The sequence below is a fragment of the Sarcophilus harrisii genome, chromosome 1 (assembly GCF_902635505.1).
Source record: "Sarcophilus harrisii chromosome 1, mSarHar1.11, whole genome shotgun sequence".
NCBI lineage: Eukaryota > Metazoa > Chordata > Mammalia > Dasyuromorphia > Dasyuridae > Sarcophilus > Sarcophilus harrisii.
In genome coordinates, this window is record NC_045426.1 from 335,410,406 (window position 1) to 335,436,152 (window position 25,747).

The 25,747-nt window shown below is 50.3% G+C and overlaps 1 protein-coding gene across 2 annotated transcripts in view; it reads right to left on the minus strand.

Annotated features, from left to right (window-relative positions):
- Nucleotides 1-624: 624 nt before the first annotated feature.
- Nucleotides 625-25,747, minus strand: part of GLIS2 (GLIS family zinc finger 2) — a 43,130-nt gene continuing 18,007 nt past the window's right edge. Inside the window, exons 2-7 of one of the 2 annotated variants that reach the window (XM_031945605.1) lie at nt 7,940-8,192; nt 6,991-7,163; nt 6,615-6,791; nt 6,395-6,528; nt 6,040-6,158; nt 625-4,827 (exon numbers count right to left, since the gene is read on the minus strand). In XM_031945605.1, coding sequence (XP_031801465.1) covers nt 4,040-4,827; nt 6,040-6,158; nt 6,395-6,528; nt 6,615-6,791; nt 6,991-7,163; nt 7,940-8,111 — 1,563 coding nt within the window. In that variant the 5' untranslated portion in view covers nt 8,112-8,192 and the 3' untranslated portion in view covers nt 625-4,039. Of the gene's footprint in view, nt 4,828-6,039; nt 6,159-6,394; nt 6,529-6,614; nt 6,792-6,990; nt 7,200-7,939; nt 8,193-25,747 lie in introns of both variants that reach the window. The other variant, XM_031945604.1, reaches the window with a different exon arrangement.

Here is a 25,747-nt window from a genome sequence, read left to right on the forward strand (position 1 = left end):
TCTGTTGAGTTGTCTCTTGCCTCAAAGGGCCTCTATTCCCCACCAGTTGTAGCCCAGTGGCTAACTGCTGGATCTTACTCTTAGCCTACTTTGAGCCCATATAGTCCCAGGTGAATGATAACTAGGCTATTGATGCCATACATATTGTTACCTAATAAGTACCTCAAGATCCTCTTGAGGGGAGGGGTCATAGCCCAACTTTGCCCATTTCTGAGTTCTGAGCCTCAGGTCCGCCTTGGACTCTTACAGGAAGAACAGAGAGAGGAACCATCATCTTTTTTCTGGGCCCAGAGTGTCTGGCTGGAAGGAGAATGCAAACTTAGGCATTGTGAAAATAGCCCATCCAGGGATGGGTTCCATCTGGGCTCTCGTGTTGAACTTTAAACCTCAGGATACCTCCCATCTGAGAAATCCATGACATCCAAAGCCCTGGGTGGTTATGTGTGGTGAGAATTGAGACCCAGCTAGATTGGATCCTATGGATGAGGTGGATCTTGGTGAATGGCAGAGATGGTGGCTAGTGTCTCTAAGGCGGCTAGTTTTGTGGGCCTAAGTGGGGAAGAACATGTGTCATTTGGTCTGATTGTGGACCCCATTTCCCAGCACACTTCAGTACATGCAGGCCATCTTTGCAACTCACTTTTATTGTTTCTTTATAAACTTCCTCTCACATGGAGGAATATATTGTTATAGTCATTAGCTTATCTCTCTTTTTTTTTTTAAACTCTATGCTAACAGCAATGGAGCCAAGAGGAGGAAAAACATAAGCTACAATAGAAAGGCACTTAGAAACTGTTAAAATACTGATATCTTGGAATGTGCAACAACAAACCAACAATGACAACAAAAAAAGTACACCGGCCCTTTAAAGCCTAGTCTATCACCAAATCACATGCTGAGCTAATGTTAACTCTTTGAGTGCCATGTTGCTATTCTCCATGGGCTTGAATCTCAAACCATCCCCACCCCCCAACCCTTGATGGTCACTCCTGCTAGTCAGGAAGGGCACATGGCCCATTCTAGGGGTGACTGGGGGCCCTAGCACTGAGCCAGCCAGTTATTTAAGGCCTGGGGCCCATAGATAGGTGGGATAAGGGTGGAGTGTCTAGTTTCTGGTAGAGGACAGAAAGAGGGAGACCAGCTCCCTCCTTCCATACTTGGGTCCTCTATTCAGTGGGAAACCCCAGCTGCTGTAACCTAATCACAGCCTGGGATTGAAAGCCCAGCAGAGGTGAGGGCCAGGACAGAGTGACCCTTCTGAAGAGAAGGGCAGTCGGGGAGGTGGTAGCGCTGAGCCACCTGGTTGAGAAGAGGCAGGTAGAATCTAACAAGGTCAGAACTGGAAGGGACTTGAGGGATTCGTAGTCCAGCCCCCTCATCTCACAGATGAGCAAACAGGCCCATACAAAAGAAGCGGCTTGCTTACCATCATAGCAAGCTTACAGAACAAAACATACTAAGTCAGTGGCAGAGCAGGGACTTGTACATGGATCTCCTGACTCCCAGTCCAGTGCTCTTTCTATGACACCAGGTTACCTCCTGAGAGGCAAGAGGTAAAGGGCCCCCTGGAGGGGGAGCAAGCCAATACTGAGTTCTCCTGGGAGAGCCGCCATACTGTCTCACAGCTGACAGAGGGAGGGGGGACCGGCAGATAAGAACGGGAAAAGTAGCTATAGGAGTGGACCCTCACCCAGGACCTCCGCCATCCTGCTGAGGTGTCACCTCATCTAAGGGATTTCTTTAGCTTATTCGTGCCTGCAGTACAGGCCAGGCTTCTCTGGCTCTGTAGGGTCTAGGTGAGCTTACAGTACTTATGGTGCAGGTCAGGCAATTCCAGCCATCATCAAATAGGAGGGTAGCACACTGGGGGGAGCAAACAAGAGGCTCCCCAGCCTTTGGGGGGAGGGTTTACAATAACACATGCAATGTCCCTTTTTCTCTGGCTGTACATCTCCCAAGTTTTACAAGGCCGAGGGATTTGGAGTGGCATGGGGCTAGGGAGAGGGAGAAAAGAAATTGCTTGGGCTGACCCATTAGTGGAAACAGTGGAGCTAAAACATAGGTTTCCTAAAGTGCAGCCCCAAATTCTTCATGTGCTGCGCTTTGCCACTCAAGTTCCTCAGGATCACAGAGAGTAAAACTCTTCCCATGCAAGCTTATTTGAGACCACAGCCCCCAGAATTCAAAGTTTCAAGCAGCTGCCTCAAACCACAGTTATCTTGGGGAAACCTGTTCTAGCAGGCTAGCCCTATTCCACCTCAGTAAATGCAGGCATGGCCCCTTCAGGTGACATCTCCACTTTCCTTCTGGTCCCAGAATATACCATACACATACCCCACTTTTCTGGCTGCCTCTAGAATGTGCTACCTAGCTCCTGCCCTGTCTCTTTGCTGGTTCTCGATTCTAACAACCTTCCTGCTGTCTTCTGTTTGGTGATTCTGTAATGTGAGAACGCAGCCAGAATTCCCAGCTAGTGTTCAGACAATGCCTTTGCACTCTTATGCTTGCTCCGGCAAAGGCTGTACTGGGTTGGAACTGAATTCTCCTCTCCTTGACATCCCAGCTCTAAGCCTGTGGGCTCAGGGGGTGTCCCAGGAAATAGATGACCAAAGGAAAGCAACAGAATCCTAGTGGCAGCACAGCAACCATCCTTTTCCCTAAGCAGAGGTACTGCACAAAAGGTTAACAGCAGGGAACTAGGCAACTTGGCAGCTGAACACCGTGGCTGGTTTGAAAGCCACCTCAGTGTGGATCAGGTGCCTATATTCCTGTCCTGAATTCTGAGAACATCAGGGGGATGACCATGAGGGACTGTAGGCAAATTCTTAATTTAACCTCAAAAGAAAAGGGGTTTAGGAGAGGCAAATTCAGGAATTTCCAGGGCCTGCCTTCTCCCTATTTGCCATCTACCTGCCATGGGAATGCCCCGGCCCTGTGAGCTCTCCTTAGCTCTAGTCTAGAGTCTCAAGTTTTCTGTTCAGCCAGGAAAAAAAGGATCTGCCTGGTGTTTGAGTTGGGTGCACAGCTTTTATGGGCAGAAGGGAGACAGGCCTGCCTTGGTCCTCTTCCTCAGCACAAAGATAACAGCTAGGGGCAGCAGCCCTCCCACAGGGTGGGAGATACCTTGTCAATTAGCAGGAAGGGAGAGGGAGGCAAGGGAAAGGACCTGTTCTCTCCATGGCCACTGTCAAGGTCTGCATCTGTCTAGCTCTCCCTCTGAAAAAATAGGAGAGGGGTCTGTGGTTTCCCAAAGCTGGGTAGGGGCCAACTGAAGAGGAAGGAGAGGTTTGTGGGGAGCCATTGGGATTCTCACAGCAGCCACAGGGTGAAAACATCAGGGATGAGGCTTCCACCGCTGAGAGTGGAAGACTATTTGACCCAACTCCCTCACCGTCAGGATATGAAGGCAGTGTATCTGGCTGGAAGGAGAAAGGAATGGAGCCTTGTGACAGTGGTCATTTGGCACCAGATAAACATAGGAGGGAAGACCTGAAGACCAAGCCAGACTGAGGAGCAGCATTCCAAAAGGGAAACCTAGGAGAGCAGAGTAGATTTGGTGCAGCATGGGAAAAGGGACTGGACAGCGGCGTTCCCTTTCTAAAAAGAATTGGGACCAGACCCTTTGCTGAAGGTAGAGGAGCTGGATTGGGAGAGAGGTCAATAGGATCCAAGGCGCTCACTCCTATGGGTCAAAAATTCATTTTTTTTTTTTTTAATCTGATGGGATTTACCTTTCTCCTTCCATGCCCTTGTTCCAGAGGCCATGGAGGGGAAGAGACCCTGGAGTGACCTGTTTTTTGTCCACATGGGTTCTATCTCTACACACAAACATGAAGCCAGCCCCAGGCCAAGGCCTCTTTCCCATGTGTCCTGGTTACCTCCTGCCCACCTCACTGGGACCGGACCAGGGGTGGCCAAGCCCTGAGGGAGGACATTATTGCTATTTCTCAGAAGAATTTCCGTTCGTCATGACTGGAAGAGGGGAGGAGTCTCTGTCCAGTCCTTTTCCCTCTCCCTGGCCGTGGCTGGCCCCAGAACATCAGTTCACCACAGCCGGTTTGAGTAACACAGAGCCTGGTGGGATGACCACCCAGCCGGGAGGCAGGGCCTCAGGACTAGCTGCCGAGTTCACACCTGTGGATAGGTCCAGCACAGTGCCTGGCAGCAGGGAAAGTCCATCTGGGCCAGACCGAGCTCGGCCACCCTCAGTCCTCTCCCCGGGAATCTTGCGGCTTTCGGTGCCCAGAGCCTTGGCACCCATCACCCCTCGCCCCTTTTCACCCTCAGCCTTGCCCCCTGCAGAGCCCGCAAGGAGAGAAACAACAGGCAAGCTCAGGCCACCGGCCCCAAAGGGCGAGGGCAGCAGCGGGTTCTTGGCCAAGTTGAGGGGGAGGACAGGGCCTGGAAGACCAGGTCCTACACCACTGCCCCCACCGCAGGCCAGGGTACTGAGATCGAGGGGGGCGGGCGCCAAGGGCAGGGGCAGGGAGGCAGGCAGGCCAGGGAGGCCAGGGCCCCCAAAGAGCGCAGCAGGGTTGGGGATGATGATCTGCGCCCCGCTGACGTAGGGGCTGTCTGGGGTGGGAAGCTGTGGCTTGGGAGGAGGTCGAAGCTTGAGCAGCTCTTGCTGCTCGTGGGAGACGAAGTGGCCATGGGCCTTAATGTGTTTGCGCAGGGAGCTGGGGTCGGTGTAGCGTTTGTGGCAGCCGGGCATCTTGCAGTAGTAGGGCTTGTCCACGTAGTGGGTGCGTGTGTGCTTGAAGCGGTCACTTGAATTGGAGTAACGCTTGTTGCAGCCCTCGTAAGGGCAGATGTACGGTTTCTCCCCTGGGGGAAAGAAGGACAGCAGCAAAGAAGTGAGCAGTGGGGGTTCACTGACTTGCCCCTGTGTCTTCCTAATGTACAGCTTTGGACACACACACACACACACACACCCCAAAACCATTCCAACTCCATTGCCTAATTCCTTAGCTGGGCTTTGCAAGCACTCTACAGACTGGACTCCACCCTTGGGGCAGGCAAGGAATCCTGCATTTGAATCTTGTTGTGCAACTAGCTTCTGTTGTAATTCTTACATTACTCCCCTACCTACAGGCTCTGGTCTGGTCAAGGTGGCCTTTCTACCGCTCCACCCTTCATATCTGGGCCTTCTATCTCTGCCTCTTCCCAACCTCCACTTTTTAGGGAATCCCTTATTGGGGATGGCGCTCAGCAGCAGCACCTTCCCCTCAGGGCCCACGACTGCTGGCTGGGCTCTCACCCTCACCAAGGGCTCTGGTCTGATCTGTATCCATGCATGTCATCTCACCGGTTAAAGGGTATGCTCGCTGGGGGCAAGGAGCAATTTCTTTTTGATTTTGTGTACAGTTGGTGCTCTATAAATGCACACTGATTGGTGAACTTTGAGAAAGTCATTTTCTCTCCAGAGCTCTTTTCTCATCTATAGAATGAGGGAATGAAACTGGATAATCTCTAAATTATCTTCTAGCTCTAATATGATCCTGCTTTTTTAATTTTCTAATTTCTAATTTACTGACCTCATGTATACGAGGAGATTATAATTTCCTCAGACAAATGCTGACCTTCCCACTAGACTTTTGCTCACTTGGATTATAACCTCATTTACACAGACATAGACACAAAGAGATATGAAATCTTAGACTGTCATTCAAGGTTCCAGCTCAGGTGCTACCTACTCTTTGAAATCTTCCCTCTGAAGTTTGAGTTGATCCTTCCCTCCTGTGAACACCCAGAATACCTTGTGCCTGTCTCATAATTATCATATTGTCTTGTTTTGTTTCTGATTTATAATGGTCAGTACAGTGAGGTTATAGTATCTCATTTATCATTATATTCTCCCTAATGTTCGGTATTGTGCATTGTCCATAACGATTTATCTTTAAGTGAACTCTACTTTCCTCATCCTCCCTGCCCCTTCTCATGCTTGAGTGAAATAAGGGAGTCTTCCCTGCCCCTGATTTACTCCCTCCTCCAGCCCCACTTTCCCCTTTCTCTCATTTGCACCATTCCCAGGCCCACCTGTGTGTGATCGGTTGTGAATCTTAAGGTTCTCTAGGCGAGAAAAGCTTTTGTTGCAGGTGGGACAGCGATGTGGCTTCTCATTAGTATGCGTCCGTATGTGAATCAGCATCTTGTACCTTCAGACCGAGAAAGGAAAAGTCCCAGGTGAGCCAAGGCCAGAGTAGTTGAGCCCCAGAAGGCTGGTCCCAAGTCAGGGCCCTGCCCAGGCCCTTCCTTCAGCCACTTCCCAATGCCTAGAGACAATCTGTTCCCTTACTGAGGGTCCCCACAGACCAAGTCCGGCCAGGTCCCGCGAGAACATACCCACCCCGGAATCACCTCGCTTCCTCCCTGTCCCCCCCCACACACACACCTAGCGTTGAAGCCCCGGCCATGGCGGGCACAGCCCTCCCAGTGGCAGCAGTAGCCAGCCTCCTTCTCAGGTTTGACGTGGAAGTCATTGACGTGGTCCACCAGGTCTTGCAGCAGGTCAAAGAGCTGGTTACACTGCAGGGAGAGAAGGGGAGGAGCCGTAAGACCCCCTGGGATTCAGCAGGCTCCCCTCTGCCCCACAGACACCCACCCATCCTCACCTTGGCCCAGCGACAGACAAGTTGCTTTTGCAGGGGCACATCTGGAGAGAGGCACTTCTCCTTCGGTGGGGTAAGGAAGGAAGAGGAGGGCAGATGCAGCGCACCTCCTGAGCTCAGGGGCAAGAAGAACTGGAAGGAACTAGGAACTCCATCGATGTAACGAAGCGACTGGAAGTCCTGAGGAGGAAGGCAGAGTTTGGCGGTGGCTCCTGATGCGTAGGGTCAGGGAATCCCCTCCACCATGACCTCTTTCTGCCTTCCATTCCCTCATTAGGCCTCTGCCTTTGCCCCAGGATCATCCCTACCCAAGATCAGCTCATTCCCCCCCCCCTCTCCCTCCTCCGCCATCTCATTTCCCAGGAGTTTTCAAACTCACATGGGCAGCAGGAGTTGGTGGCAGGTCCCCATTGCCCTGGCGCTCAGGAGACAGGGAGGTGCTGCCGCTGGGAGAGTCCAGTCCTGACGGGGGTGACAGGCTTAGATCCACAAGCGGTGCTGCTGAGAAGCGGCCATCCCCCTTCTCGGGGAACTTGGGGTTCAGCAAGAATCCTGAGTGGGAGGGGAAGAAGTCAGGGTGGCCCAAGGCTAGAAAGAAGGGGGAAGAGAGTGAAGAGTCAGTGCCCTTCTCTCTCAGAGCCCTCCCCAGACATTCTCTCTCTCCTGCCTCAGAGTGACCACGGAAACGATTCCCAGAGACCGCCTCACTGATCAGAGTGCCCAGTTTCAAGAATGGGTGTGTGGGGAAGGGAGCCCACTCAGGACTGGACATTCCTATCTGCCTTGATCAGAAATGCCCAGGAGTGGATGTGGAGTTTCTGGGGAAGGGGTGAGTTCACCATCAGTGAAAGTCTCCAAGCAAAGACCAGATAACTTTACTACTTGTCAGGAATGCTTCAGACTCAGAGACTCTGGTTCTGCCGTCATTCACCCCGCTTCCTCAAGATCAGGCATCTGAAGAAAAGCCTGGTGAGCGAGCTTTGCCAGAGATCCCGGCTCACAGATCTGCCGAGGACTTGTGTGATCCTGGACAAATCACTTCCCGACCTCAGCGCCTGAGGGGCTCTCTCCCAGCTCAGACTTTAAGTTTCTTTTCAACTTTAGAGCTGTGTGCATTCCGGATTTCCTCCTACAGTTGACTGCTGCTTCCAGGTTTTCTATTGCAGTCAGAGTCTCAACAACAGCATCATTCCTAACCCCTCTGGGGATCCCTGCCCGGGCTGGGTGACTGCCCTTACTATCTCTGGGCTCACGGCCCTAGGCCACAGTGGAGACCCAGGAGCTGCCTAAGAGGCTATCCCTTCCCTCTGCCCCCTGGGGTACAATACCTGAAGGGGGGGATCCCGGAGAAGCAGGGGCAGGACCATCATCTACCAAGCCTAGCTCCCGGTGCAGAGCCCGGTGGCGGACACCACCCAGAGCCCACTCCTGCTTCTCTCTCGCCGCTCGAAGCTTGGTGATGCTCAGCTTCAGGTCCAGCGGCTCGTCCAAAGAGTGCATGGTAACAGCCAGGGGCTGGTGTGGAGGCAATGGAGAGGCTCCCTGGGAGGAGGGAGGGGATGGGTGGGGGTGGGCAGGAACCTGTGGAGGGAAGCCGGCAGCAAATCAGAACTCTCACCTCCTCTGGGCAGCGACATGCTCCCCTGGCCACCCTTCCCAGCATGGGGTGAAGGAGGTTACTAGGGAGGCGGGGGTTCAGGTTTGTTCCCCAGGGAAGCTAAGTTACCATCATCCTTTTCGTTACGTATTTACTAAACAAGAGGGAGATGCAAAAATAATACAGATCTGCCTCCATAATCTAAAAATTATAGGGAAGGATAAGACATGTACACATAAATTAGAATGGGTCTCAGAGCATAAAATGCTAACAGATTAGCTGAGGAACAGGTTGACTCAAAACAGAAAACGAGAAGAATGGGGAGAAAAGAAGAAAAGGATGGGAGGGAACTTCAGACACGAGAAGCAAGGGACCTGGGTGAGAAAATAGACAGTTCAGTGCAAACCTATGAAAGAGAAAAAAATTCAGTCTTTATCCCACCGAAGGGAGTTCGGTCGTACTGGCTCAGCTCCCACCATCAGCCATCCAGGAACTAAACACAGGCAGTGCCCAAATCCAAATTATTTCTTATTGGGCCATAAAGCCCAACCCAAGTCTCTTAGGGAAAAAACAAAACCACAAGGACATGGAACTGAATCCATTCAGTCAGAACCCAATCAGGACATTTTTGAAGCAAACTTTATACAGTTCTAATCCTCAATGACTTGTCTGTCCATTCAATCATCTTAGAACAAGCACTGGATTGGAGTCCCAGCTCTAAAACTTAAATTGTGTAATCATGAGCAAATGACTTTCTCGTTCTAAGCCTCAGTCTTCCCATCTGTACAATGGGGGTGTTGGACTGGATGGTCTCTAAGCTGTCTTTCAGCCCAGAGAATTTGTGTGTAAAACCTGGTGGGCAGGGGAAGGGGTAGCTACATTCATTTATGACTGGCCACCTGCTGCAGGGGGGAGGCCTGGGATGTCCATCCATCTTCCCAAAGCAGCACCTGAGCTGGGCAGTTACTTAGCAACCAGCAAGATGAGGCAGAGGGAGGGAACCTTGGCCAGGTCAGTGAAAGGGTCCCCGAGGCCCTCTGCAACCACACAGTTATCTACCCTGTCCCCCCTTCAAGCAGGTGAACTGTATGTCAAGGTACACATGCTGGAACTCAAGGCTTCAGTGAGGACCCGGAAACCCCCCTTTCCCCCCAGGGCTTGCAGAGAGCTGAGAAGGGGCAGCCAGACAGCCCTGCCCGTCAGGGACGCTCACCATCAGGATATCACAGCCCCCGAGACCCCCACCCCCACCATCCTGAAGGAGGCAGGGCAGGGAGAAAAGTACGGGATTTGCCCAAAACCAGACAGATCATCAGGACCAGAGCCAGACCCCAAACCGCAGCCCATCCCTCCAACAGCAAAGTCCGCCAGACTGAAGAAAAGTCCCGCGGGCCGGGGAGCGTCCCACAGGGGCCAGAGGCAGCGGCGGGGAACAGGATACACGCGGCTGGGCCCCAGCAGGAGATGCTGAGGAGAAGCGGGTTCCCGCGTCCTGCCAGCAGAGGGCAGCTGGAGACTGGCCCTCGTCCCGGGGAGAGGGCCTGAGCAGAGAGACCTTGGCCCCAGCGGAAGCCTGGTGTGTGCTGCGGTCTCAGGGGCGGCCGCTCCTGTCCCTGGAAGCCCCCCACCCCAGGCACCGTCCGGATCGGACCCGCGACAGTGGGTGCAGGAGTCAGGGCCGGGCCCGTGCCCCAGGATCGTAAGCACTGGGTATTCCCAGGGGATCCTCTCCTGACTGAACCAAGGAGAAGCCACAATGTGATGGGGATTTCAGGCTTTAGGGCCGGTGAGCCAGGAAAAAAGCCGCAGCCATCTAGGGTTGGGGAACCCATTTCAAATGAATTGCCCGGGGCTACACAGCTAGGGGTGCCACAGTGCACAGGCAGGGGTCTGGAGTCCGAAAGACTAATCTTCCCACATTTAAATCTGGTCTCAGACTAGAACTAGCTGTGAGACCCTGGGAGAGTCGCTTTACCCCGATTGCCTCAGTTTCCTCATCTGTAAAACCAGCTGGAGAAGGAAAGGGCAAACGGCTCCAGTATCTGCCAAAAAACCCCCAGACAGAGTCACAAAGAGCTGGACACGACCTAGTTGGTATTTTCCACTAATTCCATCCTGTTTCCCCTTTATTTTGGAGAGGACCAAATTCAGGACCAGGAAGCCTCAAGTTAAAGTCCCCATTAAGAAAAATAATAATAACAATTTTACTTATGAGTGATAGAGACTGACTTTGCCACTGTGGTACCTTCTAAGCTTGGATCTAAAAATGGGGATACTGAGGTAGGCAGGAAGGTGGTTCGAAGGGATGGACGCCCCCCACCCACACACACCAGCTGGGGCCCAGATCTCTTCCAGACCCTGGGCAGAGCTCCCGGGTCAAGCACAGGACATCTCCAGGGCCCTGGGAGAGGCAGGGTGGGGTCCTGCCCCTTCCCCGCTCTGGCCAGCTGTCCCTCCACCTGTTTATTTTTAGCCCTGGGCTCTGGACCTCCCAGCAGCTCCCCCTGAATGCTGGGGGCCCAGGCTGGGCAGGCAGGGAGCCTGGAAGGAGGAGGAAGGAAGTAAATATTTATGCTTATTAAGAATTCAGGAGCCAGGAAGGCCTGGGAAGGTTGGTGCCCCCACCTCCCACCCCCTACTGCTCTCTCCATTGGCCTCCAGCCACAACCTTAATCTAACCACCCCAGTGGGTCCCAGGTCAGAGGGCCCCCACCATGAGCTCTAATGAAGACCAGGACATTTCTAGGCCCTTTGAGAAGGCTTTGCAAAATTTTCCTTGGGGGGAGGGGGTATAGATTCAAATTCCCAACCAATAACAGTTCCAATTAATAACACCTCCAGTATTCTTCACTCCAGATTATTATCTCTAGGATTAACCCACACACAATAACACAGTAGTAATCCCCTCTAGAAATCTTGGAAAGGAACATTTCCTAGGAACTAGTCCCCAGGAAGCACCCTTTCCCACCCCCTCCCAGAGCAACATCTCTCAATAACCCTGAGAACACACGGCATTCCCCTAGGAACCTGGCCCTTTCCCTTTCACCCCCAAGTAATGCAAGCCAGTGATCCCCAGAGGGACATCCTTCAAGAACTCTTGCCCTTCAGAAAGTCCCTCCTGGCAACCCTCTCAGCACAAAGCTACTGGCAACCCCCCACTGTCCCCAGATGTCCCCCACTCTCTGGTTTACAAGGACACAGTCCTTTCTCCCAACCCCCAACTTCCTGTAACTCCCGGCAAGCCAGAGAAGCAGAGGCCAAAGGGGTTCATTAAGCTGGGAGCAGGAGGCTAGCCCTACCCAGCCCTTGGGGCCCTCCTCCTCCTCCTAGTCCTGGGAGCCGGAAGAAGCCTCCCTGGGCCCTAGCTGGCAGCGGGCTCCCCCTCCCTCCCGCCCGCTCCCCCAGGTAGGCAGGAAGTGACCCCACCTCTCCCCCTGCAGCCACGACCTTGGCAGCAGCTTCCCCCACCCCACCCCAACCAGCGGCAGCCAGTTCTGGGCCCTGGGCTCCCTGCAGCCCGGCTGGGAGGGGAGGCCCAGTGTGTGTGTGTGTGTCTGTGTGCAGAGGAGGTAGGCCCGGAGCCAGTAAGACCTCCCTAGGATTTATTCTTTCCAAAGTTTTCACATCCACATCCTCCAGAGACCCAGATAGAGCAGGGATTGTTCTCCGCATCAGGCAGATGCGCGAAGCGGGCCGGCATTTGCCCGAGGCCGGGTGAGCCAGAGAGGGCCCACCGAGAGCCCGAGATTCCGAGCTCGGAACCGCTGGGCTCGGGTCCCGGGGCGGGCCCGGGAGAAGACCCCTCTCCCCTCGCACTTTCCCGGGTGCACAATGAAAGCTGGAGCAGCAGCAGGTCACCAAGGTTTGCGGGCTTGCTTTTTCCCTCCGGCGAAGCGGGATTTGAGCCCCGGTTTCCTCACTCCCAGCTCCTGCCCCTGCCCTCAGGCCGGGGGTCCCGGAGAGGAGCGCGGGGGATGGAGGAGCAGCTCGGCCCGAGAGCGCTTTCCCAGCTCTGCCGGGGAGGGGGCAGACAAGCCGTTCCCAGACAGAGGGGGCTTTCATCTCCCCTCCAGCGGGGGCCCTGCCAGGGGCGGCAGGCAGGCTCTCAGGCGCTGGAGGTGGTCGGAATCCACCACACCCACCCCTCCCCCTCAGAGCCTCCCTCACCAGCTGCAAAAGGAACTAATTAGAGAGATGGGGAGAGGGAGGAAGTGGGGGCTTCACAAAAGGGGGCTGGAGCGGACGCGCGCCACCGGGGGCAGGGGGAGAAAGGCAGAGGGCAGCCTTTGGGGGGAGCGGGAGGGGGGCAGAGACCCGGACCTCCCATTGTTCCGCGCGGCGACCCCTCCGGAGGGGGAGGCATGAATGGGGAGGGAGGGCCGGGGGGACCCCGCAGGGCTAGGTAAACGGCCCCCCACGCGGCGCGTCCCTGACCACCTCCCCCCAAGCCTCTCAGTCCCCGGGACAATGGGGACCATTGTCTGTCCGGGCAGGCCTTTCCCCAGCTGCAGCACGGCTGCCCCGCGGACCAGGTAGCCGAGGTTGGGCTCTTTCGGTCTTTTTTACAGCGGCGGCCGGGACCCGCTCACTCCAAGAGAACAGATGTCAATCCTGCGCACATTGGCGTACCGTTTGCATGTGGCCGATGTAACCTTAGCCTGCAGAGGATCACCCCCAGTAGCGGGTCCCCACATCACACCTGCCGCCCCCTCCCCTCCTTCAGTGGGCTCGGAGACCCTTCCCGGCCCCCACTCTCCGCTTCCCTCCGCCTCCGGCTTTCCCACCCTCTGCCCTCCACCACCTCCGGCGTTTCTGCTCCGGCATTCACCAGGAGCCCCCTAAGGCTGGCGAGCGCTTTCCGCGCCCAGGTGCCGCTATGATCCCCCCTCCAGAGACCGGGACACTGAGCCCCCGACCCCAGAGGCAGGCTGGGAGGCAGGGTTCCTCCTGACGTTTGTGGGTGAAAGATCTCAAAGTGCTCTCACACACAGCATCTCATCTGCAGAAACTCCGGGGAGTATAAAAGGAAACCGAATAAATAGAGCTGGGAGGAAGAAAAGAAGGGATCTTAGGTCACCCAGCTCTATCTCCCTTTTCACATAAGGAAAGTCAGGCTCGGGGGAGGGGGCGGCCAGTTCTCAGCTCCCCAGCTGGACAGACGGCGAGCCCCACACACACACACACAGTGCCGCTGACTTCCTGGCCCCGGACCTCTCTGTCCTCCCTCTGCCTGTGTGTGGGTATAAGCGAACCAGTGTGTGTCTGTAGAGGGATATGTATGGAAAGGGGCGTAGCACTAGTCCCCAGGCCTACTAGAGGAAAGGGGGGAGAGCAGGCCGGTGGGCAGGGCCAGCCCCCCCCCCTTCTGCTCCTCCCCGCACACCCCGGGCTGCAGGGCCAAGCCTGGGAGGTAATGGGGAGGCCATGTGGGTAGGGCCAGAAGGGACAGGAGGGGAGGGGAGCTTCTGCCAAACCAGAAGGCCCCACAGCCCAGCATTCCTGGGAACCGACTCCAAGCCCCACTCTGGGCTCAGAGGCCCAAGCTCAGCCAAGGACTCCACCCCACTAGGCTGGACCAGCCCAAGACAGGGCCCGCAGGGCAGGAAGAGGGGAAGGGAGGGAGAGAAGGGAAGGGAAAGAACTGGGCTCCCTCCTCTAGCCCCCAGAGCCAGCGGGGAAAGTCTTCCATGAGTCAGGGCCAGCCTGGCTCCGGCCTTACCGGGTGGGCCCTAATAAACAAACACTCTGCATCTCAGGTCCTAATCTAGAAGAGGAAGAAGCTGTCCTTCATGCACTCCTCTCCCAACAGAATACACGGAGAATGCATGAAATCATGTCTCCCCACAGTACCGGGCAGCCCCGGTCCCTCTGGGGATGGGCAGGGAGGGCGGTCACCAGAATTTAGAATCCCTAGGTCCTCGGGCCTACACGGATTCCTAATCTCCCTCCAACTAATTTGGATTTGCTTACCTGTTTATGTTTTATGCCCAACCTACCCAAGTAGAAAGTAAACTTCTTGAAGTTGGGAGCTATTTATTGCATTTTTTATCTTTATTTCCTCAGGCACCACAGTACCTTGCCCTCAGTACGATTTTAATAAAAGCGTATATTATTGTGTATCTAATTTATATTTAACATCTACTGGCCATCCTGCCATCTGGGGGAGGGGGTGGGGGGGGTAAGAGGTGAAAAATTGGAACAAAAGGTTTGGCAATTGTCAATGCTGTGAAGTTACCCATGCATATATCCTGTAAATAAAAGGCTATTAAATAAAAAAATAAAATAAAATAAAAGCATATAGAAAAACTGAGACTGGGTCTCCATTTCCCGAAGCAGGGTTCAAATTCCACCTGCTAACTAATGCTGGTTGTGTGACTGGGTAAATCACTACTTGGCCCCCTTGTCCGGCCTAAGACAAGCTCTGAACAGGTGCTGATCTGCCCTGGTAGAGGGAGTTTCTTCACTGGAACATCTCTATCCCAATGAAATTACAATTCTGGTCCCCCAAGAGTCCTGGCTCATCTTGGGGTGGTGACCCTGAGTTCTGGCTTCTAGCAAGAGCTACCAAGTGAGAAAAACTCCCCCCAGTTACATTCCCAGAGGGTTCATCATAAGGATGAGGAAATTACATCTATACATAAATATAAATATAATCCTAAAGACCATCCAGAGGAAATCACAGAGAGGTCACATTTGCTCTGGTGCAGAAAGCACACACACAAATGACAATCGCAGATCCTCAAAGTGTTGTGTTTTGTTAGTAATGGTAGTATTCCAGCCCTGGCTCAAATTTCTTTATCTGTAAAGGTGACATTTCATCTAGAAGGAAGGATGCACTCCAGGCTAGTGGTGACTGAGCAATGGCAGACATCCTTCCCTGACAACCAGAGGAAGCTACTGGGATAGGAGATGAAGGTCCAAGGCAGTATCCCCTAGCCTCAGCCCCCAAATTCATTAATTCTGTGACCTCCTCACTTTGTGTCTGGGTTTCCTCAATCTGTAAAATAAAAGGGAAGGGTCTGAAGGAGAAGTCACATTAATGTGCTGTTGGTGAAGCCGTGAAGCGGTCCTGCCATTCTGAAAAGCAATTTGGAACGATTCCCCAAAAGTCACTTAAGTGACCTTTACTCTTTGACCTACTGCTACCACTATTAATCCAATACCCTAAAGGGATCAAAGAAAGATGAAAAGGACCCGTGTTTACAGAAATACTTATAATGGCTCTTTTTATAATGACAAAGAACAAGACACTAAGGGGACATCCATCGTTTGGAGAGTTGTTGAAGAAGTTATAGGATATGAGTGTAATAGAATTATTATTCTCGGGTTCAGAGAAACCTGGGAAGAATTATGCAATTAAGAGTAGAACCAGGAAAACAATTTACACACACACACACACACAAAACATTGTAAAGATAGTTGGATTTAAAAGTCTTGACTGATTAATGCAACAACTAAACAAGATTCCAGAAGATTCATGAATATCTATTACCTATTTCATGATAGGGAGCTGATAAGAGTCAAAATTCAGAATGAGACATAGATGTTGTGAGAATTTGCTTTACTTGACTGTCTATTTGTTATGTCTTTTTCCTTTAAAATCGGAGGTAGTAATAGGAGAGAAAAATGCTTGTTAATTGAAATATCAGAATCAAAAAGGTGGGGAAAGGATAGGTCACTCTAAGATTCTAGTTTTTAAAAAATTAAAACAAAAATTTTTTAATTTAAACATTTATTTTATGCTCTAAGATCATCCTCTTCTATCACTGACATTGTATGGTAGATTTTCAGGTCCTTTCTTGCTCTGATAATATTTTAAGGTCTCCAGGAATTTTCCCACTCTAGGAGTATAACCCAAATGCCCATTTTTCTATGTTCTTTTAAAGGTGTATTGAAAGAGAGGGGTGCCAAGCTCTGAAACTACCCTCCGGAATTTTTGGCTACTTAATGAACACAGAACTAAACCAGGAAGACCCAGCGGGCCCCTTACCATCCAGAAACCCCTCTGGTTATCATTGTAACTCTACCTAAACCCTCCCCAACCCCCAGCATCCAGCCCCAGGCTCTCCCCTAATCCAGACCTCCTAACCATTTCTCTTTTGCTCCTAATTTATAACATGACCTCTGACAAGCTGGTTTCCTCCCTGGTAACTAGCAATGGGGCCGAGTATAGGGAAATCCCAGTCATGCTCCTTGCTGTCAGCGTGACCCTGGACCCGTCATTCATCGATCAATAAGCATTGATGAAGTGCCTCCTATGAGGCAGATCATTTAGCTGTCCCAGACCAGCACAGTGATTGGGGCTGGACTAGAAGGCCTCAGAGGCCTCTCTCTCTGCTCCAGAGCATCCAGCTAGCTAAGGCCCTGTAGCCGTCAGCAGGGGGTCCCAGCCAGTTTCCCAGGTCCTTTCTGAGTCCTCACTGGTGTTTTGCTGTGAAATCTGGGGGCAGCGGTGTCTCTGCTCCTCCCCCAAGAAGCCGGCCCAGCTCCTCCTCTCCATCCCTGGGGTCCTGGAGAGCCCTAGCCTGAAACCCTTTTCTTTCCCATGTCCCACACGTAGTAGGGGGCTTGGCTGAGGTGCCGGAGAACATTTGTGGGTACCTCCACCCGGTGCCTGGGGACAGCAGCCCCTTCTGCTGGGAGGCTGGGCCAACTCTGTTCCCTTCTCCTGGCACATGCTAACCCCTGGGGCCCATCCCAGGGACTATCCCAAAGCTGGTCCAAGAATCTCTGCCGTGCTTCTGCTCCCCCGGGCCCAGGACCCTGACCAGACCAATTTGTCCTGGTGAGGGAATCCTCCACCCAGTTCTCCCAAGCAAGGCTCAGCCCCGATGTCCAACAAAGCAGAAACGCTCCTTGTAGAACACTGTGTGTGTCATGCATAGGAGGGCTGCCCAGTGCATTAACCCTGCAGCTCAAATCAATTCTGTACCTTGGTGTATACCTCACACATGTGCATCAGTGTGTGTGTGTGTGCCCTGGGAGGGGGGTCCTGGGAAAAGAGGGGCCAAAGTTTGGGCTGTGAACCCGGACCACCCTCCTAGGCAGTCAAGTGAAGCCCAAGGACCCTTTCTCAGAATGATGCTTTTAAGATACATAAAGTAAAATGCATAACATTACAAAGGAAACCAAATATATTGAAATACAAATATCAAAACACGCCCCTTTAAGTTTATCACTTAATTCCTGTTTTAAATGTTGCCCTTCCCCAAGCCTTACTGACCTCTCCCTCTGTCTGTCTGTCTGACCCATACACACATGCTGGGTCCTAGATTAGATGGGTGAGAGAACTATAAAGAGGTCCCCACTTCCAACCCACCGACCATCACTATTTGCTCCACAGATTCGCCTCTTGCTAAAAGGGTACCATGAAGCCGGGTGGTTATCCCTGCAAGAATACTACTAGAAGCCCCATGGCCCTGGGATGGCGGAGCTGGGAGGTCCCTGGGAGAACATCCTGACAGAGAACTGGGGTCCCCCAAAGCAAGCGCAAGTGATCCTGATCAGTAAGCCACGTAGTTAGGAACAGAACCAGCATGCTCGGTCCAGGATTCTCCCCCTCACTGTACTTGGATTTCCTTTGGTTCTTTTCTAGATTTAATGATGCTACTGAGAAGTAACTGGCCGGCCTGGATCCGACTCCAGAAATGAACGTTCCTAACAATTAGCTCGGGGTGGAGAATCTCCTAGGCATTCCACAGCTCCCCAGAGAGCTCGGGACCCCTCCTCCCCTCTCCCAGATTCTGGGCCTTCAGCCGGTTCCTCCCTCCTTCCTCCATCCTTTCCCTCAGGCAGGGACCGCTCAAAGGCAGCTTGAAAGGTGGCCTACTTCCCTCCTCCAACCCAGCCCCGGGCAGCCCCTGGGACCCTCCTGGGACAGAGGGGAGCCTCATTTCCTGCAAAAGCTTCCCAGAATAGGAGGATTCTTCACCCACCCACCCCCTCCCCCAATCCATTTGAGGGCTTAAATAACCCTTCCTCGCAAGAAGCTCTTCCCAGTACCTAACCTGACCCCCTCCTGCTACAGCAAACCGCCCGCCCCTTCTGGCTCAATGCAGAGGGGAGATGGCCAATGGACGGGAGGACCCCCCACCGGTGTCCAGTCCTCAGTCCTTTGTCCAGAGAGAACAGGCCCGCGGGCTTAGTTCTTCAGGCCAAGATGGGGGAAGGGCGGGGAGGGGGCCGCGGGACCCTGGAGCTCAGGAGTGCTATTGTTCTCGGTGGCTGGGCCCCCCGAGGCTTCCCTCTCAGGTGGGGCCTGTCCCCCGGGGAAGGCCAGGCCCCTGCGGCTGAGCGGGGATTTCTTGGCCAGCAGGCCGGCCCGCCCAGCACGGGTCCTCGCCGCGGGCTCTGCTCCCTGCTGGGCCTCCTTTCTGCCCCCCACCCCCAGCCACCTTTGCACAACTATGTCTGGTATTTTCCTCTGGGCCTGGGGAGGGAAGGGGCGGAGGAAGAGCGAGGAGGGAGGCCGGGCTGCCTGGCCGCAGGCGGGGGCTCTGCTCACGGCGCAGTGTTTCACCTGGGCCCCTGCCAGAGGGGAGCCCGCCAGGCCCCTAGCTGTCTGTGCCGAGCAGCTGCAGCTGGGAGGAGAGCCCGGAGCCCGGCCAGGAATAGCAGGAACCTGGGGAAGGGGACAGACGGGGGAGCCAGCCCCTGCTGAGAGGCCCCTGGGCCCTCCTGCCCCCACAGGAACCAGACAGATGGGCACACCCCGGCCCCAGGGACAAACACCGGCCCGCCAGCCAGAGGCAGATGGAGAGGCCGGGGGCTTTGTCCCCCCCTGCCACCGCTCCTGGGGGAAGGCCGGGCCTGGGGGGGGAAGGCCCAGGCTGGGGAGGGAAGGCCCGGCCTGGGGAGGGAAGGCTCTCCTTTAGGCCCCATCCGCGAGAGAGAATCGTCTCTCCCAAGTTCTCCACCGCACACACCTCTGCGTGTGCACACACGTCCGGAGGAATAAGGACATGTGGAGTACACACCCTTCCCTCTCCCCGGGAGACACCTGCTCCGAGCACACTCACTGCATAGGGATGGGGCTCATTCCCTCTCCTTCAGACCCCGACCCCACTAAGGAGCAGGCTCCCCCAGGGCCAACAAACAGTCCAAGGGGAAGTCACCCCGAGCTCGGAACCCGCGCGGGGAGACAGCCTTCCGAACCAGAGCGGCGGGAACTTTTCTTTTTACCCACATTCTGGTCATCCTGTTTCAGTGGAATTGTTCTCCTTTGAAATCGTGCTTTTATTTTGTGCATTCAGAAATTGCTAAAGGGGAGGGGGTTCCTAACACAGAAATACTTAATGACCCCACGCCTTAAAAATAAGAACGTCTCAGTGCCGGACTGGACCTTAAGCCCGGGGACAGAATACAAGAGCTGGAAGGAACTTTGGAGACTGGTCCAACTGTCTCTTTTAGAGAAGGGAAAACTGAAAATACTAAGTGACTCTCCCAATGTCACACATGAATCTGTAGTAAGATTAGGCTTTGAACCCAGGTCTTCTGATTTCCACCAAGATTCTTTTTATAGCCTAGTCTTGGGGAAACCTAGAGCTTGTGGCAGGTGCCAGAGAGCAATGGGGCCTCATTCATGGTAGGAAGAGGGCCACAAGTCACACTGGCCACAAAAGGAGTGCCGGTAAGAGAATCCACTCAAATGGTTCTGGGCCTGGGGTCACCCCCAAAGCCTCCTCCGGCCTGCAGGTCTAAGTTTTCTCAGCTCCAAAAAGATAACTGTAACTCCCAAGGTTGTTGTGTGGATCAAATGAGACCATATTTGCAAAGCCGTCAGTGCAGTGTCTGGCACATAGAAGGTCTTTAATAAATACTCATTTTCTTTCTTTCTTCCTTCCTTCCTTCCTTCCTTCCTTCTTTTCTTCCTTCCTTCCTTCCTTCCTTTTTTCTTTTCTTCCTTCCTTCCTTCTTTCCTTCCTTCCTTCCTTCCTTCCTTCCTTCCTTCCTCCCTTCCTCCCTTGCTCCTTTCTCTCCTTCCTTCTTTTCTCCCTCCTTCCCCACTGTGGGCAGTACTTTGTCCCCTCATGGGAGCTGGGAACCCCTACCTTCCCCCCACTGTCAATTCTCTAGACCACCTTTGGATGGAGAAATCTATGATGACCAAAGCCAGTCCCCTCAAGAAAAAAAAAAAAAAAAAAAAAAAAAAAAAAAAAAAGCAGTATCCTTATCACATCTTCTTAAGGGAAAACGAAAGAATTTTATAGAGATGGTCAAAAAATGTATTTTTGACATTAGGAAATCAGGAGAATTAGAAGAACAAGATTTACAGTGACTACAAACAATTATGTAAATAAAACAACAGTACTAGGAAGTGGAAATAGATTTAGTGCAATGGTCAATCTTGGAACTGAAAATCTGATAAAAAAAAATTTCCCTCTTCTCAGTAGAGGTAAGGGTCTATGGGAAAAGAACCTTGTCTATGTAAAAAAAAAAAAAATGTGTTCATGAGATATACATCTTAAATTCACTTTCCCACAGGAAGCCTTCACTAAGTCCTCTAGCCTATAATAAAATGACTTCTTAGCCCATGTGGCCCCCAGTGGCACTACTGCTCCCTGGATTTTATGAAAATTTTCAAGGGATGTCCTTTCATTGTTCCTCAGGATTCATCTTAATTCAATATTCACAGCCAGAAAAACGTTCAATGGTTACTTGATATGACCTAAACCTGAACAAGAATCCCATCTTCAACATCTCACCAAAATGGTCAGCCATTCTCTGCCTGAATACTTCTAGTGACAGAGAACTCACTACTTCATAAGCACTGGAGCTTTTTTTTTAAAAACATTTCAATGACTCTTATGGCCTCATGAATGCCTTCTCAGTCTCTTGTCCAAACATTCCAGTAAATCCTTCCCAGAAAGCCTACCTGATATGCTGAGGTCCCGCCTGAGGACCCCCCCCCCTTTTTTTTAAACATTGGATGAATACCCATGGAGCATAAGCATTGCTCAGCCTTGGTATAAAAACCAGTCCAGCTGTATCATACTATATTAAAATCTTCCTTGTCCTAAGTTTCAACTATGGCTCCTAATTCTCTCCTCTGGGACAAAATTGAATACAATTAATTCTTTCTGCACATGACAAGAGGCTAAATTCACATAATGTCTCCAAAACTTACTAGCTTTTACCCTGGGCAAGGCAATTAACTTTCTCAGCCTCAATTTCTTCTGTTAAAAAAAAAAAAAAAAGACATATATATATATATATATATATATATATATACATATATATATACACTTCTAATAGGCAGGTAATAAACGGCACATAGACAGAATGCCAGGCCTGAAGTCAGAAGCCTCATCTGAATTCAAATCTGGCCCCAAACACTTACTAGCTGTGTGACTAAAGCTAAATCACTTAACCCAAAAATGAGCTGGAGAAGTTAATGGCAAATCAGTTCAGTGTCTTTGTAAAGAAACCCCAAATAAAGTCATAAAGTCAGGCACAACTCAAATGACTGAACGAGAACAACAAAAATATTCTATATCTCAGAGTTGTTGGAAGGGTCAAAAGAGAAAAGAGGGGGAAAAAAAGAAAAAAGGAAAAGCACTCTGCAAACCTTGAAAATGTTTTATAAATTTCATCAATGATGATGACGACAGCCCTCCAAATACTTGAAAGGGTATTTTGAAAATGAAGGACTAACAACAATAATTCTGTTTCTTTAAATAGTCCTGTGTGCCAATGTCTAAGCCTGTCATTCATCCTGGTTATCCTGAGACTTCTCAAAATACGGTGCCCAGAACTGGACACCAAACTTTAAAGACAAATAGAAACACAAGACAAAAAAAAAAAAAAAGACAAATAGTAGTTCAGATTCTCACCTTTATTCTAAACACTTTCTCCTATTAATGCAGCCTGAGCTCACGTGAGCTACTACATTATGAGTTCTCAATCCACTAGGACTTCCAGATCTTTTCCTCATGAACAATTAATTGTCCAGCCACACATTCCCCAACTTATTCAGTTAATTTTGTTTTAACGTAAATATTTGTCCCTCTTAAATTTCATCCTATTAGACACATTCATCCCTTTAGCAGCTGAGATATTTGGATTCCTATCTAAAGTATACACCATCTTTCCTAATTTTGCATCATCCAAATTTGATAAACATGATCCAGGTCACTGAAAAAATGATGGCTGGAAAAGTATCCAATACAGAACTCTGTGCCATTCTAATAAAGATATCCCTCTTAAGCTAATTTCAACACAATAATCACCATTTTTTGCGCCCAGTCCCTAGTCACAAATCCATCGAAATTTACTTAGTATCTTCTACTCTATATCTTTTATTTTGTCCACAGATATATCAAGAGAGATTTCGTTAAATACCTTATTGAAATCCAGTCAGCACCAGTGTTTATCTACCAGTCTAGTAGTAACCTTGTTAAAAAAAAATGAAACTGATCGATAATATATCCTATTCTGTATCAGTAAATCAATAGGCATTAATTAATATATCCAAGCACTATTAGGCACTCAAGATACAAAGACAAAAATCAAGCAGCCCCTACCTTCAGAGGACTACCAGGCTGGTTTTTTAAGATCCCCCTTCCTTCCCCAAGAATTCCTAAATCCTCCCTTTAATAATACGCTCTAGAATTTCCCCCAATTTGATCACAAGCTTCCTGAGGGCAGTCTTAAACCCCCAAAAGAGCACTGCTTTTGAATCCAAAGGCTCAAGAACCAGGGCAGACATTTACTCTCCCTCAGACCTCTCCTTTTTAAGGTGCAGTCTTCCCATCTGTAAAATGGAGATAATCCTCACTGCCTCACAGGATCATCGTGAGAAGCGTCTCAAAAACCTCAAAATGTCACCAAAAAGCCAGACACATATCCACCTCTACCGGGAGTCTCATAAGCAACAGCTGCTTTGATCCAGTAATATACACCTACTACACAATATATCCCAAGGAAGTCAAAGCCATTAGAGAGAAAAGTCTCCAATATGCAATAATATCTAGCAAAAACCTAGAAGGAAAGTGGGTGCTCACCCAAGAGGAAATGGCTGGAAAACGGTGGCTATCTCCTTCCAAAATCTCCAAGCAAAGAGAGAGCTCAGGACAGCCTCCTCTCCATTAAGCACCCGGTGGAAACTCTTTGAACTTCAATAGCCCCCAACTCATACTTTCTCCTCCCCCTCGGCCGACACTTTTGTGGGAAGTCTTCCCCCATTGGACAATAAGCTCCTCAAGGGCAGGGACTGCCTTTCTTTTTAGTATTCTTTTCCTCAGCACTAAGCATAGAGCCAGGCTCTCAAAAAGCATTTAATAAATATTTATGGAGGATCTGAATAGAAAGTCACTGCAGCATCAGTAGTAATAAAAAATGAAGAATTCAGAGAAATGGGAAGAAATCTATGAACTGATGTAGAAATATAAGCAAAATCAGGGGAATGATTCATGTAACATCCACAATAGCAAAAAAAGAAAAACACCAGGGAAAGACTTTAGAATTCTGATCTAAATCCTCATATGCAAAAATGTTTGTGCCCTTTGTGTAGTGGCAAGAAACTGAGTGGATGCCCCTCAGTTGGGGAATAGCTGGACAAGTTGTTATATGAATGGTATGGAATATTATTGTTCTGTGAGAAATGACCAGCAGGATGAATACAGAGAGGCTTGGAGAGACTTACATGAACTGATGATGAGTGAAATGAGCAGAACCAGGAGATCGTTATGCACTATACAATGATCAATTCTGATGGACCTGGCTCTTTTCAGAAATGAGGTGATTCAGGCCAGTTCCAACAATTTTGTGCCGAACAAAGCCATCTGCACCCAGAGGACTGTAGGGACTGGGTATGGATCACAACACAGTATTTTTGCTTTTTTGGTTTTTTGCTTGAATTTTTTTCTTTCTCATTTTTTTCCCTTTGGGATCTGATTTTTCTTGTGCAGCATGATATATATGAAGAATTGCACATGTTTAACATATATTGGATTACTTGCCGTCTAATGGGGAAGAAGGAAAGGGAGAAAAAAATTTGGAACATGAGGTTTTATAAGGATGAATGTTGAAAAACTATGTCTATTTTTAAAATTAAAAAAAAATATTCAGTTAAAAAAAAGAATTCTGATCAAAGCAGTAGCAAATTATGATTCCTAAGAACTAATGGTGAAACATACCTCTAACCTTTGGACAGAGAGACAGTAAGCTGCAGGTACAGAAAGAGGCTTGCCTTTTCAAACAGGATCATAGCATCATTGATTTTTAGAGCTAGTCTAGAAGCAAACTAGTCTAAAGGATCTCAGTATGGTTTGGGAACTCTTGGGGATTCCTTGGGACCCTTTCAGAGGGTTCAAGAGGTCAATACTATTTTCATAATCCAACTAAGAAATTTTTATTTTCCATATGGTAAAAATCAACAGACATATAAACATAAGCCTCCACACAAATAAAAACTCTTGGTAAGAGGGGAGTTCCTCAAAAATTTTGAAGTGTTCACGGCTCCTGAGACCCCAAAGTTTGACATTAAGTTTGATCCCCTCATTTTATAAATAAAGAACATATACAGTGCATTGATTTATTCTGTTTGACTATTTGTTGCAAGGAAGGGTTGGGAGGGGGGCACTTGTCATTGGGAAAGAACAGTGACATTTCTAAAAACAGCATCCTTAAATCATGTCAAAAGAAAAAAAATAGCTGGCTAGACTTGAATTTCCAGCTTGCTCTTTCTATATCCTATATAGTTTTCAGTCCTAAGAATTCCCAGGGTTTTGAAGCTCTGAAGAGAGCTCCCCTCCCCTCCCAACTCCCTCACAATCTGCTTTCATGCCCTGAGGGCCTCTCAAACCTTAAACCTACCCCAACTTCCATTCTGGCTCCTAATAAAAATACTTAGTTCTCCTATCTCGTGAATCAGTTGACAAAGTGCTCTCTTCACAATGACGTTATCATTACACCCAATTTTCAGATGAGGAAACTAAGGAAAAGTTAAAGAATTTGTGCAAGTAGAGTATTTAAGTGGCAGAGCTAAGATTTAAATAAAGAATTTCCCTAAAGAATAGGAGAAACTCCTGCACTTCCTTTCCCTTAAAACCTCAAGTGTCCTGTGATTTCACTGTTAAAGGGAGAAACTCTCCTTCCCCTAACACTGGAATCCGATTATATAGACCTGGCTGTGCTGCCCCAAGCTGGTGATGTTCCAGTTCCAGCTCAGGCACCTTGGAAATCCCTTCCCTCTACAGCCCTCAGCCAGAACTCCATTCCTTTTTCCCTGAGGCAGCAGGGGTCCAATCCCACTGGCTACTCTAATCAATCAACATTTATTAAACATCTTTATTATTTATTAAACTATGTGTCAGGCACTGTGCTTAGCACTCCAGATAGAAATATATATATGTAATTTAATAAGGTTGTAACCAGTGTCTCTAACCTGAATCCCAGTGAGATCATTAAAAGGGAAAAAGACCTGTATGTGCAAGAATGTTTGTGGCAGCCCTTTTTGTAGTGGCCAGAAACTGGAAACTGAGTGGATGCCCATCAATTGGAGAATGGCTGAACAAATTGTGGTACATGAATGCTATGG